Source organism: Oryx dammah, unplaced genomic scaffold (genome assembly GCF_014754425.2).
Source record: "Oryx dammah isolate SB20612 unplaced genomic scaffold, SCBI_Odam_1.1 HiC_scaffold_25, whole genome shotgun sequence".
NCBI classification, from domain to species: domain Eukaryota; kingdom Metazoa; phylum Chordata; class Mammalia; order Artiodactyla; family Bovidae; genus Oryx; species Oryx dammah.
Window position 1 is genome coordinate 65,960,606 of NW_024070209.1, and position 17,050 is coordinate 65,977,655.

Genomic DNA, 17,050 nt, shown 5'->3' on the forward strand with positions numbered 1-17,050 from the left:
GTGTCCGACTCTTTGCAACCCCATGAATTGCAGCACACCAGGCCTCCCTGTCCATCACCAACTCCTGGAGTTCACTCAAACTCATATCCATTGAGTCGGTGATGACATCCAGCCATCTCATCCTCTGTCATTCCCTTCTCCTCCTGCCCCCAATCCCTCCCAGCATCAGAGCCTTTTCCAATGAGCCAACTCTTCGCATGAGGTGGCCAAAGTACTGGAATTTTAGCTTTAGCATCATTCTTTCCAAAGAACACCCAGGATCAATCTCCTTTAGAATGAACTGGTTGGATCTCCTTGCAGTCCAAGGGACTCTCAAGAGTCTTCTCCAACACCACAGTTCAAAAGCATCAATTCTTCAGTGCTCAGCTTTCTTCACAGTCCAACTCTCACATCCATACATGACCACTGGAAAAATGATAGCCTTGACTAGACGGACCTTTGTTGGTAAAGTAATATCTCTGCTTTTCAATATGTTATCTAGGTTGCTCATAACTTTCCTTCCAAAGAGTAAGCGTCTTTTAATTTTATGGCTGCAGTCACCATCTGCAGTGATTTTGGAGCCCCTCAAAATGAAGTCTGTCACTGTTTCCACTGTTTCCCCATCTATTTTCCATGAAGTGATGGGACCAGATGCCATGATCTTCATTTTCTGAATGTTGAGCTTTAAGCCAACTCTCTCACTCTCCCCTTTCACTTTCATCAAGGGGCTTTTTAATTTCTCTTCACTTTCTGCCATAAGGGTGGTGTCGTCTGCATATCTGAGGTTATTGGTATTTCTGCTGGCAATCTTGATTCCAGCTTGTGCTTCTTCCAGCCCGTGTTTCTCATGATGTACTCTGCATATAAGTTAATTAAGCACGGTGACAATATACAGCCTTGACGTACTCCTTTTCCTATTTGAAACTAGTCTGTTGTTCCATGTCTAGTTCTAACTGTTGCCTCCGTTAGCTCTTCTCTAAATTTTTGGTAGAATTCAGCTGTGAAGCCACCTGGTCCTGGGCTTTTGTTTGTTGGAAGATTTTTTGATTAAAGTTTCAATTTCTGTGCTTGTGATGAGTCTGTTAAGATTTTCTGTTTCTTCCTGGCTCAGTTTTGGAAGGTTATACATTTCTAAGGATTTGTCCATTTCTTCCAAGTTGTCCATTTTATTGTCATATAGTTGCTGATAATAGTCTCTTATGATTCTTTGTATTTCTGTGTTGTCTGTTGTGATTTCTCTATTTTCATTTCTAATTTTGTTGATTTGATTCTTCTCCTTTTTTTATTTGATGAGTCTGGCTAATGGTTTGTCTATTTTATTTATCTTCTCAAAGAACCAGCTTCTAGTTTTGTTGATTTTTGCTATAGTCTCCTTTGTTTCTTTTTCATTTATTTCTGCCCTAATTTTTATGATTTCTTTCCTTCTACTAACCCTGGGGTTCCTCATTTCTTCTTTTTCTAGTTGCTTTAGGTGTAAAGTTAGGTTATTTATTTGATTTTTCTCTTGTTTCTTGAGGTAAGCTTGTATTGCCAGGAACCTTCCCCTTAGTACTGCTTTTACTGAATCCCATAGGTTTTGGATTGTCTTGTTTTCATGTTCATTTGTTTCTATGCATATTTTTATTTCTTCTGTGGTTTGTTGGTTATTCAGAGAAGTGTTGCTTAGCCTCCATATGTTTGTATTTTTAATAGTTTTTTTCCCTGTAGTTGACATCTAATCTTGCTGCAGTGTGATCAGAAAAGATGCTTGAAATTATTTCAATTTTTTTGAATTTACCAAAGCTGGATTTATGGCACAGGATGTGATCTATCCTGGAGAATGTTCTGTGTGCACTTGAGAAATGGGTGAAATTCATTGTTTTGGGGTGAAATGTCCTTTAGATATCAATTAGGTCTGACTGGTCCATTGTGTCATTTAAAGTTTGTGTTTTCTTGCTAATCCCCATCATTTCAGATCAATTGATAGGCAGTGGAAATTGGGGGAAAACTCAAGATCAAGTGCTTATGGAAGATCAGGCTGTAGAACAAATGAGGTGATACTGCATAAGAGCCTAGGAGAAAACAGAGGTTAAAGGACAGGTTTTCTTTACTTTAAGAGAAGACCTCATCTGCCCAGAGAGACAATCTCTGCTGGGACAACTTCTTATTAGTCTGTCCAGACCTGTCATCAGAGCCAATTTGAACATTCTCTGGTGTAATTTTTAACTATGCTACTATGCTACTATGACTACGAAAAGAAAGATGGCAGTTTTGATACTGAGTGGCCATGATATTCTTTAGACTCCAGAGAAAACTGGTTAAAATGATGTCTTTTTGAAATTGCAAAACTGGTTCTTCTTGCACATGTAATTAAAATAAAAATGTTGGCTTGTTGAAATATTTTTTTGGAGCACCAATTCTGCCTGAGAAACAAAAACAGGTCTAGGCAAAAACCTAAAGTTAAATCTTATCATGTCCTTGGGATGCACAGCCCACTCTATCTGGGACTCCAGCCATGAACAAATCGGTGGAACTCAAACCAAGAAAAAGAGAAGGGGCAAAGAGACATTTTAAATATCAAGCAGAAAACTATGAGATCTCTGTCTATACAGCTATCAAAATTTATGTGTCTCAGTGTATGTCTTTGTCCTTGGACAAAATTGCTAAAGGCTGTTTGGTCAATGAGCTCTATTTAATTGGCCTAAAGAGAAATAAGTGCTTACAAATCAATTCTAAATTCAAAAAACTTAAACTAAAATGAATTTCAGACTTGTGTAAACTGGGAAATATTCACTATTGAATTGATGCCTGGTATTAATGTTTATTTATTGACTTTGTGAAGATGTTTTTGCAAATGACATAGCTTTGAGTGGTTTATATTTACCAATCTACAGAATGATGATATAAGGTACAGTTCATGGTTGCTAAAGGAAAGTAAGCTATGTTTTTAATAAAAAGGTATAAGGAATGGAATTACATTCTATTAACAAAAAAGGAAGTACAGCTGAACTTGCATGTGGCTGTTTTCTGAATGGGCAAATAGAGTGATGAATACAGAAGTGTAAAAAAGGTTTGTGGCAAGTGAAAGAGTTTTGTGCATGATACAAGTTTCTTAAGACATTAAGCTGCCTTTGAAATCTTTTATTGTTACTTTGACTCAATGAATAACTATTGTTTAACAATGAATTTAAACTGGTACCAATCTGGAATTTGATTTTCTTTTCCTGTTAAAAAAAACAAAGTCTTCTTGGAATATGGCTTTTGATAACAGACTATGTACATTTCTTTGTCTTTAAGTGATTCATATTTGCTTTTAAAATCTTTTGTTACTTTGATAAAATGAATGTGTTATTTCACAGTGATCTATGGAGACTATGACACACATAGATAAAGCTCATTCTGCTTATACAAAATTAACCCCTCATCAGGAAATTTAAAATGGGTAAACAATGGCTATAAACCAAACAGTCAGGGCTATGGGAAATCCAAGATGGCCGCTTGGCTTTTCCCGGCTCCCTGACAAACCTTACTTTTATTTGATAGGATAAAGCCTTTCCTGGCTGTGGGGTTAATAATCTCACAATGAAAAAAAAAATGATTAAAATACATTTTCTGCAATCTCCAGTGATCAGAGCACCCACTTTGCTGGATAGGTCATACAGACACTGGCAAAAATTCCATGAGCTCCTTGGAGACCATTACTTTCACTGATGTCCTTTGTTGTCAGGCAAGGACCATAGAACTGGTTACATGAGATTAAACAGACTGCTGAATATGAATACAATTTTCATGACTTTTTGTCTGACACATTACTGGCTTCTAATCTTTGTTTTCAGATATAAAAAAGCTTTTCTCCTCGAGTCACTGATGGTTTAAAACAACTTAGTGATTTACACCTGTGGGCAAAATTAAAACATTTTTCTTTTCTCTCAGCCTCATCCCTCCAGAAATTGAATACACATGAGTTCTGAACAGCTTCATCAAGGTAAAAAAGACTGTCTCCAGACATATACAAAAATCTCAGAGTATACTGGGGAGCCCAAACTCATATAGATGAGATTAACAACAGGTTGGTGGATTTAAAAAATGCAATGCTACCCTTAGAAGATGAAGTACCATGTCTTAAATTATAAATATATTTAAAGTGTGATTGGAACATTACTACTTTCGGTGTAACCCCCCAGGAATATAACCAATCTGAACACTCCTGGGAAAAAGTTAGACGGCACTTGCAGGGCCATATAGCTGACAACTTTCCTCTAGGTATTAAAAAGCTACAGGCAAAAATCATTGGCATGCAGCATGGTTCTCTTAGACTATTAACAGGTATAGATAAACTTCAAGGAATAGCAGAGAGCCTTAATTCATTGAGTCTTCTTGATGGATCAAAGGCATCGGAGGTGGTCTTACTGAAACACTAGCTATGTTTTGCTGTTTGTTGTTTTAGCTATAATCTTCTGTTTAGTCCTCAAATACATGCAAAAATCCCTCCAAGAACTAATGAAGAAAGAAATTGTGAGAGCAACACATCTTCTGCTACAAAAACAAAAAAGGGTATATGCAAGGGTTACTAGTCAAGCCACCTGTTGTTTTGGCTAAGCTGTGAGAAAATCACCATGGGAAAATAATAAAAGCAAAATATAGCAATACAGCATAACCCAAATAAAAGTACATTGGGTTGATCAGTTGAGGTTGTCATGCCCTGCTAAGCTAAGGAAAAACATAGTGAGGACCTTGGAATGCCAGGTCAGCATAAGTTCAGAACACCGTGCACACCCTAAGATGTTTTCCCAAGGCATATGCGTGTCTATGTACAAGGAAATAACAAAGATGGTTTAAAGTAATCAATAAAATGGGAGACGTGACCGGGGATACAGGAGGCTGATCACTTCATTGTAGCACCACAGATACTTTCTGCTTGCCAAGACATCAGTAAAAGTGATGTGGCACTGAGGAATGGGGCCCTTGACTCAAGAGGTCTTGAGTTTTGTTTTTCCCAAACTGTGCATCAACCACTTTTGATCCCTAACTGCTGTGCTGGCCGCAGCAGACATAAAACACCAGAAAATGATCATTTCACAATCCTGGAGGTTAGAAGGCTGAAATCAACTGGCAGGGCCATGTTCTCTATGACTGCTGTAGAAGAGAAACTTGCCTGCCTCTTCCAGCTTCTGGTATTTGCTGACAGTCCTTGACATTCTTTGGCATGTAGAGATATCACTCCAATTCTGCCTTTGCTCTCACATAACTGCTTTCTTTTTTTGTGTCTCTCTCCTCCTCCTTTTTTTTTTTTTTTTTTTTGATGTGGCCATTTTAAGAGTCTTTATTGAATTTGTAACAATATTCTTTTTTATGTTTTGGTTTTTTGGCCACAAGGCATGTGGGATCTTAGTTTCCTGATCAGAGATCAAACCTGCACCCACTGCATTGGAGGGTGAAGTCTTAATCATTGGGTGACCTGGGAAGTCCCCTTACTCTTCTTTTCAAGGAAACCAGTCATGCTGGATTAAAGGCCAACCTACTCCAGTATGACCTCATCCTAACTAATTACATCTTCAATAACACTATTGCCAAATAAGGTCGCATTCTGAAGTACTGGGCATTAGGACTTTTTTTTTGTGGTTGAGGGTCATTTTTAGATATTCATGCTAAATGTGTTTTTGAGTTTTTTTTTCAATTCAACTTATAACAAGAATGTTGATAGAAATTGCTCAAAAAAAATTCTGTGGTCAAATGAATTTGAATAACATATTTTAAACACCATGACAGTAGGATTCTTGGCTGTAGTACTTGTGGGTGTGTGTGTGGGGGGAGGGGGATCTTTAATTTGTACAGCTTCTCAGACATGTTTGAGTACTGGCTTCTTTTTACTGTGGGATTAACATTCTGTGTGACAAATGCTTCTCGCGCCAGATAGGAGACCCAGCACCCTGGTAAGGACGCTCCCTACTCTTCTGTCCCTTACCTGCTGTGTATCCTCAAGACAACTCTTTTATTCTCTGAGCACAAGTGTCCTTACGTCTTGAGAGTTTTACAAAGGAACAGTATACTGTCCCCTATGGGTTTCTTGTAACAGCTACATTAAATGAGGTCGGCTGAAACACACCTAAGAGAATACCTGGGACAGACCTTCACTTAATAGTAGTTGCCTTTATGTTCAACCAGACAGTTTTGAATTTCTTGGCATTTTTATTAAGCATTTTGAGGCTTTCAGGAATAATTCCTAAGCCAGGACAATTTCCATGAGTAGGACTTTCTTTTTCACTTTCGCCTTCGTTTCACCATTTTTATCCCTTTAGGAGAACGCTTTCCTTTTTGGTAATAAAAATTGACCCTCAGGTAAATATTCAACCCAACTGTACTTATGGTAAGTCTCCAGCATTAGCAAAGAATGGGTTGTTTCAAGCTGCAGTTCCTTATTCTGATCTTCCACCCCAGTTAGGAGAAGAGGATGTGATCACGAGATCGCCCGCAGAGGGGAAATTGTGAAAGAGACCTCACTCTAGAAAAGCAGCCCACAACTGCACCAGCTCTCAGAGGAGGGTGAGCTTCTGAGACGACTCATCTGTGAGGGCACCCGGCTGTCTGTCCATCCGACATGGAGCCAAAGCGTATCAGGGAGGGCTATCTTGTGAAGAGGGTAAGCTAAGCATCACCTGTGATGGTGACCCTGGGCATGGTTGGGGGGAGGATTGGGGTCCAGCTTTACACTCTCTACCGCTGAAATAGGAGAGTACTGCAGGTTGTGGAAGGTTGTGGGGAGAAGCCAGTATGCATTCCACTGCCTTCTGGTTCTTAAAGGTGGAAGGTTCCACCCCAGGTGTCAGCATAGCTTGATTATGTGGGACTTAGAATTCCAGAATGCAGGGTCTGGAAATCCTTCATGATTTAGAACATCCTTTTCAAGAGTCATGCATGTGTGTTATGCCAGAAGACTCAAACTCTTCTGCTATAGAGGTTACTAGGAGAAACTACTCATTTGTTAGTTGAATTCTTCCTCCCCGCTTTTAATTTTTTTGGAAAGGAAGAAGAAGCGAATGATTAAAGATGAGCTGATATAGTGATACAGTAATGGTAGCTTATTTATCTTTTTTTATTGAACTGAAATCTCTTTATTTGCAGTTCTTAGTGAATTTGTATAACATGTTGTTAAGACGGTAGGTAGATATACCATTTTAAAGGTTAGAAAATAGAGACAGGAGTTTACTCAAAAAAGCTTAGTTTCACTGGTTAAGCATCAGGAAACTGAATTTCATTAACACTGCTGGTTTATGTTCTGATGGTGGGTGTGTGCTGTGTCACTGTGAATCTTCCCAGGAGGTTGAGTTCTCACGTAGGCTTGTTTGCATCCTGTGGACAACATCTTTATGAGCAAGTAACTCACACTGACCCAAGTGAGCTCAGGGTGTTAGAAGTGAACCGAATTCAGTACATTCCTTTAGAGGCACAGTTTTTTAATTGATGGAGTGCATAGTGGGACTTTGTTTAGGCCATTCATGGTTTAACCTGAATTTTAGCCTGAAGTGTTCTACTAAGAGGGGGTCAAACTGCTCACATTGCTGCCTGATTCCGTTCTGATTTAAATCTAGAAGGGACCTTAGACCATCTGACCTCATTCCCTCATTTCCACAAGAGTAAGCTGAGACCCAGAATCTGGTGACTGCTCAAAGTCACATGGCTGTGATAGTGTTGGGATCAGAAACTCACTCCCCGTCTCCTGGCACTGAGCCTGTCTCCAGTAAATTTCAGAGTAAACCCAATTAGGGTTCGTAATGTGTCTGTGGTTGTGAGAGTTACAAGTAGGTTCCGGAGAATAAATGAGCCCTCAGCTGGTATTCTGTCTCATTAGCCATATTTTGAAACATCCTTTGGAAAAGATGCACATATATACACAGAGGTGTATGTAGATACTTTGCTGCTGCTGCTGCTGCTGCTGCTAAGTTGCTTCAGTCTTGTCCGACTCTGTGCAACCCCATAGGTGGCAGCCCACCAGGCTCCCACCATCCCTGGGATTCTCCAGGCAAGAACACTTTGCAGTAGGCCCTAATAATCTCTTTGAGAACCAGTAATAATTAATGTTGCTATTTCTTTCCTGCTCGCTTAGGCTAGTATCCTGACAAGAGCAGGTGAATGGAAACATTTTCTGCAAAAGTTTTCTGTTTGTTTTTAAAACAATTTAAGCATCTTGTAATTAAAATTGCTCTTATATTGTATACTTGTATTTTTAACTCTATAAATTAGTTTCTCAGAAAGAGTAAGTGACTTGCCCATATCCAACAACTGATAAGAGGACGAGACCTGGGATTCAAACCCAGGCTTGCCTAACTGCAAAGCCTACCACCATCTCGTTGATCCCAGGCAGCCTTCTGAAAGGCAGGTTTCCCCCAGCTATAGGGAGGTGAGATGAACTTTGCAGAGCCAGAGTGGGGCCTGGACAAATTGGACTGTGAGCAAGAGTGTGTGCAGTGACCTCAACCTCTCTTTGTCTCTGATTAGGGGGTTACTATAAGCATAAACATATTTTAGAGGTCCTTGAAAGTATACCACTGATTTGAATATGTTTGTAATCATAGCTTAAAAGAAGAGAGAGGAGCAGGTTATATGCAACCAATAACTTAGACTCCACCAAGTCACCTCCCAAACTAACCTCATTTCTACACAATTTATGGAACCAACTTTGTTTCTATGACAACCATTCCAGCCATCATGTTGAATGGCAGGACTGATCCAAAGAGTGTATTAGGAATTCAGATGGCCTGTGAGGCTGGGGAAAGCACAGGATAGGAGTGGTGAGAGAGAGGACAAGGGACTTTTTAAGGAAAGAAAATGGCTGCAAAAGATGGAAGCAGAAGGAGAAAAGCCGGGGGCAAAACAGAGAGCAGGACTCGATGGTCTCCACCCAGCAATTCTTCCAAACCTTGTCTTCCAGATGCCATGAGATAATCCCCTATGATCTGCACCCATTGAATTATCATTGTCAGAGTGTGGCCCTTACCTTGTAGCAGGAACAGATCTAACCATTTAATGCACTTTATGTACATATAATGGGTACAACTATTACCTTTACTTTATGGAAGAGGAAACTAAGATCTGACTTTCGTGGATTGTAGCCTGCCACGCTCCTCTGTTCATGAGATTTCCCAGGCAAGAATACTGGAGTGGATTGCCATTTCCTTCTCCAGGGGATCTTCCTGATCCAGGAATTGAACCCACGTCTTCTGCATAAACAGGCAGATTCATTACCACTGAATCACCAGAAAGTAAGGTACAGAGAGGTAAAGGGCCTTGCCTAAGGTCACACAGCTGTTAAGTGGCAGAGCTGGACTGGAACCCAGCAGTGTGATCCTAGTGTCACAGAAAGCCATGCCTAACCATGTTTTATGTGGCCCTCATGGGCTCACACTGCAGTGATTTTCTTTTCCTAAGTGCTGTTGTTGTGATGGGTGGTACCCAGGAGAACCTTAGGCCAGAATGACTTCACAGTATTGCCTACAAAACTGTGTTATCTTATCTGCCTATACGGTTACCATTTTTTAAGCATCTACTATAAGCTATATGTAAGTTATCAGCCCTTTAAGTGTATTATCTCATTTAATTTTTATAGTAATGGGAAATTGGTACTGTATTATTTTCATTTTACAAGTGAGGAGACTAAGGTTTGGAAAAAATGAAATAACTTGCCTATGGTCATATAACCCAGAAGAGACAAAGTTGAAATTTGCACCTAAATCCCTAAGACCCCAGAAACCATGCTGTTAAACATTTGTGTCATCTCTCTATTGTTAACATAATATGTTTTCATTGAGAAACTGTCCAACCTGGAAAAGTTTATTTATATAAAAAAATATGCTGCTGAACAAATTAGTTTCCTTGCTTTCAAAGTATTCAAACAGGAACAAAATGACCATTGATCTGGGACATTACACCCGTGATGTCATGGATCAGACTGGATGACTAAATGATGCAATCTGACACGACTGAAGCGACTTAGCAGCAGCAGCAGCAGTATGATGTAGCAGAAATAAGGACTTCATTGACTGTAACACCAAACCTAAAATAACATTTCCCACGAGCATGGGAGAATAGACAATACTGACTCACAGTTCTGCTTTAGTTCAATACGTAGTTTTTGACCATCAAATAGTTTTCCTTTGAATTCTAGCTGTATGTCAACATGGGAAAAGAGAAGTTTGAGGAAAAGGAGAAGTGAAGGGAGGTGTCTGGGAGGGGGTTCCACACAAAATCAAGCTTCTCCACCTTCAGCAATGAGTCATGACTTCTTTCTGTGAAATTGCCCATGTGTAGGAAGGCCCCTCTCAGTTTGTGCATTATCACACTGACCTGGAGTTGCAGGTCAAGGTCACTCTCTCCCCGGTTAGACTATGAGCATTTTGAGAGTAAAGATAGCATTTTATTCTTTTTTTTTTTTTTTTACCACAGTACAAAGGCAAATGTCTGAAATGTACAGGCTGCTTTATCATCATTTGTAGAGAAACCAATTAACAGGGCAAAGGCTAATAGAGTTTTGGCAAGAAAATACACTGGTCATAGCAAACACCCTCTTCCAACAACACAAGAAAAGACTCTACACACAGACATCTCCAGATGGTCAATATCAAAATCAGATTGATTATATTCTTTGCAGCCAAAGATGGAGAAGCTCTACACAGTCAGCAAAAACAAGACTGGGAGCTGACTGTGGCTCAGAGCATGAACTCCTTCTTGTCAAATTCAGACTTCAAGTGAAGAAAGTAGGGAAAACCTCTAGACCATTTAGGTATGACCTAAATCAAATCCCTTACAATTATATAGTAGAAGTAGCAAATAGATTTAAGGGACTAGATCTGATAGACAAAGTGCTTGAAGAACTATGGATGGAGGTTCGTGACCTTGTATAGGAGGCAGCGATCAACACCACGCCCAAGAAAAAGAAATGCAAAACGCAAAATGGTTGTCTGAGGAGGCCTTACAAATAGCTGTGAATAGAAGAGAAAGTGAAAGTGAAGTCGCTCAGTCCTGTCCGACTCTTTGTGACTGGGCTCCTCCATCCATGGGATTCTCCAGGCAAGAATACTGGAGTGGGTTGCCATTTCCTTCTCCAGCAGATCTTCCCAACCCAGGGATTGAACCCAGGTCTCCCGGATTGCAGGCAGATGCTTTAACCTCTGAACCACCAGCTCAAATTGAATAGGAGAGAAGGGAAAGGCAAAGGAGAATAGGAAAGATATACCCATCTGAATGCAGAGTTCCAAAGAATAGCAAGGAGAGATAAGAAAGCCTTCCTCAGCGATCAATGCAAAGAAATAGAGGAAAACAATAGAATGGGAAAGACTAGAGATCGCTTCAAGAATATTAGAGATACCACGGGAACATTTCATGCAAAGATAGCCTCAATAAAGGACAGAAATGGTGTGAACCTAACAGAAGCAGAAGATATTAAGAAGAGGTGGCAAGAATACACAGAAGAACTATATAAAAAAGATCTTCATGACCCAGATAATTACTATGGTGTAATCACTCACCTAGAGCCAGACATCTTGGAATGCGAAGTCAAGTGGGCCCTAGGAAGCATCACTATGAACAAAGCTAGTGGAGGTGATGGAATTCCAGTTGAGCTATTTCAAATCCTGAAAGATGATGCTGTGAAAGTGTTGCACTCAATATGCCAGCAAATTTGGAAAACTCAGCAGTGGCCACAGGACTGGAAAAGGTCAGTTTTCATTCCAATCCTTAAGAAAAGCAATGCCTAAGAATGCTCAAACTACTGCACAATTGTACTCATCTCACATGCTAGCAAAGTAATGCTCAAAATTCTCCTAGTTAGGCTTCAACAGTACGTGAACCATGAACTTCCAGAAGTTCAAGCTGGATTTAGAAAAGGCAGAGGAACCAGAGATCAGATTACCAACACCCGCCAACATCTGGAGAAATATAGCTGAGACTAGGAATTGGGGCAGAAAGCAAAGAACTAAAGAGCCTCTTGATGAAAGTGAAAGAGGAGAGTGAAAAGCTGGCTTAAAATTCAACATTCAGAAAACTAAGATCATGGCATCTGGTCCCATCAATTCATAGCAAATAGATGGGGAAACAATGGAAACAAAGACAGACTTTATTTTTTTGGGCTCCAAAATCACTGCAGATGGTGCCTGCGGCCATGAAATTAAAAGACGCTTACTCCTTGGAAGAAAAGTTATGACCAACCTAGATAGCATGTTAAAAAGCAGAGACATTACTTTGCCAACAAAGGTCAGTCTAGTCAAAGCTATGATTTTTCCAGTAATCATGTACGGATGTGAGAGTTGGACTATAAAGAAAGCTGAGCCCCAAAGAACTGATGCTTTTGAACTGTGGTGTTGGAAAAGACTCTTGGGAATTCCTTGGACAGCAAGGAGATCCAACCCGTCCATCCTAAAGGAAATCAATCCTGAGTATTCACTGGAAGGACTGATGGCTGAAACTGAAACTCCAATACTTAGGCCAGCTGATGCGAAGAACTGACTCATTTGAAAAGAGCCTGATGCTGGGAAAGATTGAAGGCAGGAGAAAGGGACGACAGAGGATGAGATGGTTGGATGGCATCACCAACTCAATGGACATGAGTTTGAGTAAGCTCTGGGAGTTGGTGATGGACAGGGAAAGCTGGTGTGCTGCAGTCCATGGGGTCACAAAGAATAGGACATGACTGAGTGACTGAACTGAGCTAAACTGTAGAGAAACTAAAATGTCAGGGGTTCATATTATAGTAACTTAAAAAATTTCTAATGAAGTCATTTTTAGACATTCATGTTAAGCAGGTTTTGAGGGTCTTGTGTGGGTTGTTTTTTTATTGTTATTCTTGCAGATGAGGCCCAAATGTTTAGATGAGGATAAGGAATTAGAAGACTAAAGGCACAATAAGGACAACAGGTTTTTGGAACAGATGTGTAGCATCTGAGGATTGAAAGAAATGTGAAGTATTTTGCTAAGTATTGAATTGAAGTTCTCATCTGTGGCCTGCATTTCTTTTACTAATCTGTTCACAAACATGCTAGAAGACCTCTTGTGCCAGGGAACTCACTAATTTGACTTTCTCCCGTAAGTTATGCAACAAACTGTTTTTTTTTTCCTGAAACTTTCACCTGCTGGGACTTCAAAACAATTTAGTGTTTCACACCTCTGAAGACAGCCCTCATCTACTCTGTCTGTCCCCTTTTGAGCCCAAACTTGTGAGTTCCAATAATTCCCCAAGAGAGATGCCATTTTCTCTCTCTCTTTAAAAAAAATTTTCATTGGAGTATAGAACAGGCTTCACTTCATCTGTAACTTCGAGGTTTCCTGAGCTCAGTTTCATTCTCCAGTTATATCTATATGGTTAGTCAATCAGTCGTGTCTGACTCTTTTGTGACCCCAAGGACTGTAGCTCTCCAGGCTCCTCTGTCCATAGGATTTCCTAAGCAAGAATATTGGAGTGAGTTGCTATTTCCTTCTCCAGGGGATCTTCCCAACCCAGGGTTCGAACTAGTGTCTCTGGTGTCTCCTGCACTGCAGGTAAATTCTTTACCCACCGAGCCACCAGGAAAGCCCTGAGGTATATCTATAAACAGAATTACAGAGACTAAGTAGGTTTTATTGGGTGCTTATTATGTTCTGGATATTGCCCTTAGCAATTTACATGGATTATTTTAGTTAATCTCCCAATCATCCTAAGAAATATGTAGTAGCATTATTTCCATTTGCCAGATGTAGCAAATGAGGTTTAAACAGTCCTCAAGGTCACATTCCTAGAATGAGGCAGAGCTGGGATTTGAGTTTGGGCCACCTATCTCCATGGTCACTACTGGTTAGGCTTCATTTAAAGTTAGAACTTTTCTTACTTTCCTATGCTTCTATTTATATAGCCCACAATTGACTTCACTCATTTTGACATCCCACATCAAAGTGCTGACTCATAGAGCTTCTTTTTGTCCTCCACATGCCAATTTCCCCAAATCTTCATATATTTTATAAATCTTTTAAAAAGACATATTAAAGAACAAGATTATATTTTATTTAATTTGCATTTGTTTGAATGCTGTGGAAGCAGTGCATTTTTACATTTCCTGGACCCAGATGTTTCTTCTCTTGAAAATTGCCTGCTTATATCGGTTGCCCATCTAAAAAAATTGATAGGGTTTGTATATTTCTTATTGATTCTAAAGGGTTAAAAATATGTTAAAGATATTAATCTTTAATTATATGATAATTTGTTATAAATATCCACACCTTTTAATTTGTTTTTCAGTTGTTCAGCATTTTTGTTGTTATTGTTGCTGTTTATTCATTTGCTTTCTTACTGTACAAAAATTCAATTTTTTTATATGGTCAAGTATCTTGACCTTTAAGTTTTCTTCTTTTGGTGTGATTCAGTGTCAGACTTTTATGCACAAAACTAGCCATTTCCATGGTGATGTACAGTGACTCACTTGGAAACTTTAAATTTGATTCAACACCTAAAACCTGCTGGTTCTGACATGTAATTGTATAGATTTTGGCCTATAATGGAAGAAAGCTGACATGTGCCACATACATATTTATTTATAAGTATAAACCTTATATATGTACAGTCTCATAAAACATGTCTTTTATATGTGATCATGCTATGATGTGATTTATGATTTAGATATGTTTTATGATTGATGGAGTCATAGTCAGACATGACTGATTAACTAAGTACACACACACACACACACACACACATACACACACATGATTTTATACACACACACGTATATATGAGGTTATATATATATATAGCTGGCTAAGTGACCTAAAAATTGATTTAGATTCCAATATGACTGAATGGCAACCCACTCCAGTTTTCTTGCCTGGAAAATCCCATGGACAGAGAAGCCCTGTAGGCTACAGTCCATGGGGTCACAAGGAGTCGGACACGACTGAGTGACTTCACTTTCACATGACTGAAGTTTATGTGAGACCCAGAATGGAGATAGCATCTAAGAGGAAGTAGAAAGAACATAAAGTTAGGTGTCAGGAGACCTGGATTCTAATTTTGGTCTCACATTAACTGGTCGAGTATACCAGGCCCAGTTACTTAAACTAGCTTCAACTTTCTTACTTGTGTGATGAGGGTGATGGTAGATGATACTAAAAGTCTTTCTAGCATGGACACTCTGTGATCACACTTCAGGGTTCGCTCTTGTGTGAGCACCAAGAGAGTTAAGGACACAGAAGGGTAAATACAGGGATCGTGGAGGGGAGGTGCTGTCAGGTTACTCAAGGGAGATGCAGAGAGTGATGACCCAGAATTCCATCATCCTAACCTAACTAACCACTACCAAGCCTGGAAGAAAGTCCCCGCTTTATAAGCTCTCTGGGTTTCTCTTGCTTTTACCAAAATCAGCCTCCTCAATGAAGATAAAGGCCCCGAATCCCAAATGACACCCTCCTCTGAGTGAGCAGACAGACCCTGAGGCTACATTTGAATTAGGAGTGCACAAGCTCATTTTGAACAGTTGGCTGCATAGTAGTTTTATTTAAACTGTCTACAGAAGGAATGCAGTGTTGGCTGACTTCTCATTCTATGCCAGTTCCAAGGTCAAAAGCCCTGAGTGACGCTGGCATTTAAATCTTTGATAGGTGTGAAGTAGAATCTAAAATTTGAGCCTTGACAGGCATTTCAGCAGTCATCTGGTCCAACTTCTACTCCTAGCTCTGCGAATAGATCTTTTACTAGTTTCAGATACTTGATTTTTTTAGACTTGTCTATATATTTCCCTAAAAGCACATCCCAAATTTTAATATGTAATGTCTGACCTTGCCCATTTTTATTTTAAAGGGAAATATCCAGTGTTAGCATGAATAGTTATTCTGCCTGTACAGAAAAGAGATAGTGTGTTTTAATTAGTGTCATATTGTTAATTTATTTATTACTTTTCCCCAATTATTTTGAAAAATTTCAAACTCACAGAGAACTGGGAAAAATAGTGCAATTAGCTATATACTCTTTCCCTAGATTTATTAATTGTTACTGCGTGGCTACGTTTGCCTTATCACTCCATATTCCTATATAAATATATACACATATTTTTTTGCTGAGATATTTGACAATAAGTTTCAGACATCTTGCTCCCTTGTGTCTAAGTGTATCAACATATATATTCTAAGAATTAGAACATTCTCCACAGTTTTCCTAATTGAATGTACCATATTGCTCTCCTGCCAGCCATGTATGGGATTTTCCAGTTATCATCTTTGTGAAGTCTTGCTTTTCTTAATCTTTCAGAATGTTAGCCGCTCTAGTGCGTGTGCAGAGGTATTTCATTGTGGTTTTAATCTGAGTTTCCCTGATCGATTGTGATATTGAACATATTTTCAGAGTCTTTTTGGATACCATCTCTAATGAAATGCCTCTTCCAGTTTTTTTCCCATTAAAAAATAGATAATTTGTATTTTTTCTTATTGATTTGCAGGAGTGTTTTATATTCTGAGTTTCTCTCCAGTAGATGTAAAACAGAAAGACATTTGATTGAAATCATTTCATGTGTTGGAATAGTGTCTGACCTAGCCCATTTTTTTTTAAAAAAGGGAAATAATCCAGTGTTAGCATGAATAGTTATTCTGCCTGTACCGAAAAGAGATAGTGTGTTTTAATCAGAAACTTTTTTTTCGTTCAGTAACTAAAGCAAAGGAAACACTTGGACCGGCAAAATGATAGTTCCATGAGTATTTATCTTCACTGCATAAATAGTCTTCCTTTTGGGCAACTGGACCTTTATATAGAGGCTCTTGGTATTTTAAGATAAGCAGAAGGATCTTCTGGGAACTGGTTGATAATTCCATTTTTGTGATAGTCATGACAGGGTGACAATCAGGAGTTAAAAGACGAGAGACAAAGAGCCCTCTTCTCTTCTTTTTCGAAAGTCCTCCTAAAGTGCAGACAAGAAAGAGAGACTTCCTAGTCAGAATGGTTATCTGTTACTAAAGGCGCAGTTGGCATCAACCCAAACTGAAAACTTTTAAAGTAAGAATTGACATGATAGCATCATGCTGGCATCAGACACCATTCTGAAAGTGATTTTCATCCCTCTTAAGCCATGCTTATACACAAGGCTGT

The 17,050-nt window shown here is 39.2% G+C and overlaps 1 protein-coding gene across 1 annotated transcript in view; it reads left to right on the top strand.

The window, feature by feature from the left end:
* The first annotated feature begins 5,818 nt into the window (after positions 1 to 5,818).
* Positions 5,819 to 17,050, top strand: part of PLEK (pleckstrin) — a 28,162-nt gene continuing 16,930 nt past the window's right edge. The window contains exons 1-2 of the mRNA XM_040224110.1: positions 5,819 to 5,891; positions 6,397 to 6,598. Of these exons, the coding sequence (XP_040080044.1) occupies positions 6,557 to 6,598 (42 nt within the window). The 5' untranslated portion in view covers positions 5,819 to 5,891; positions 6,397 to 6,556. The remainder of the gene's footprint in view (positions 5,892 to 6,396; positions 6,599 to 17,050) is intronic.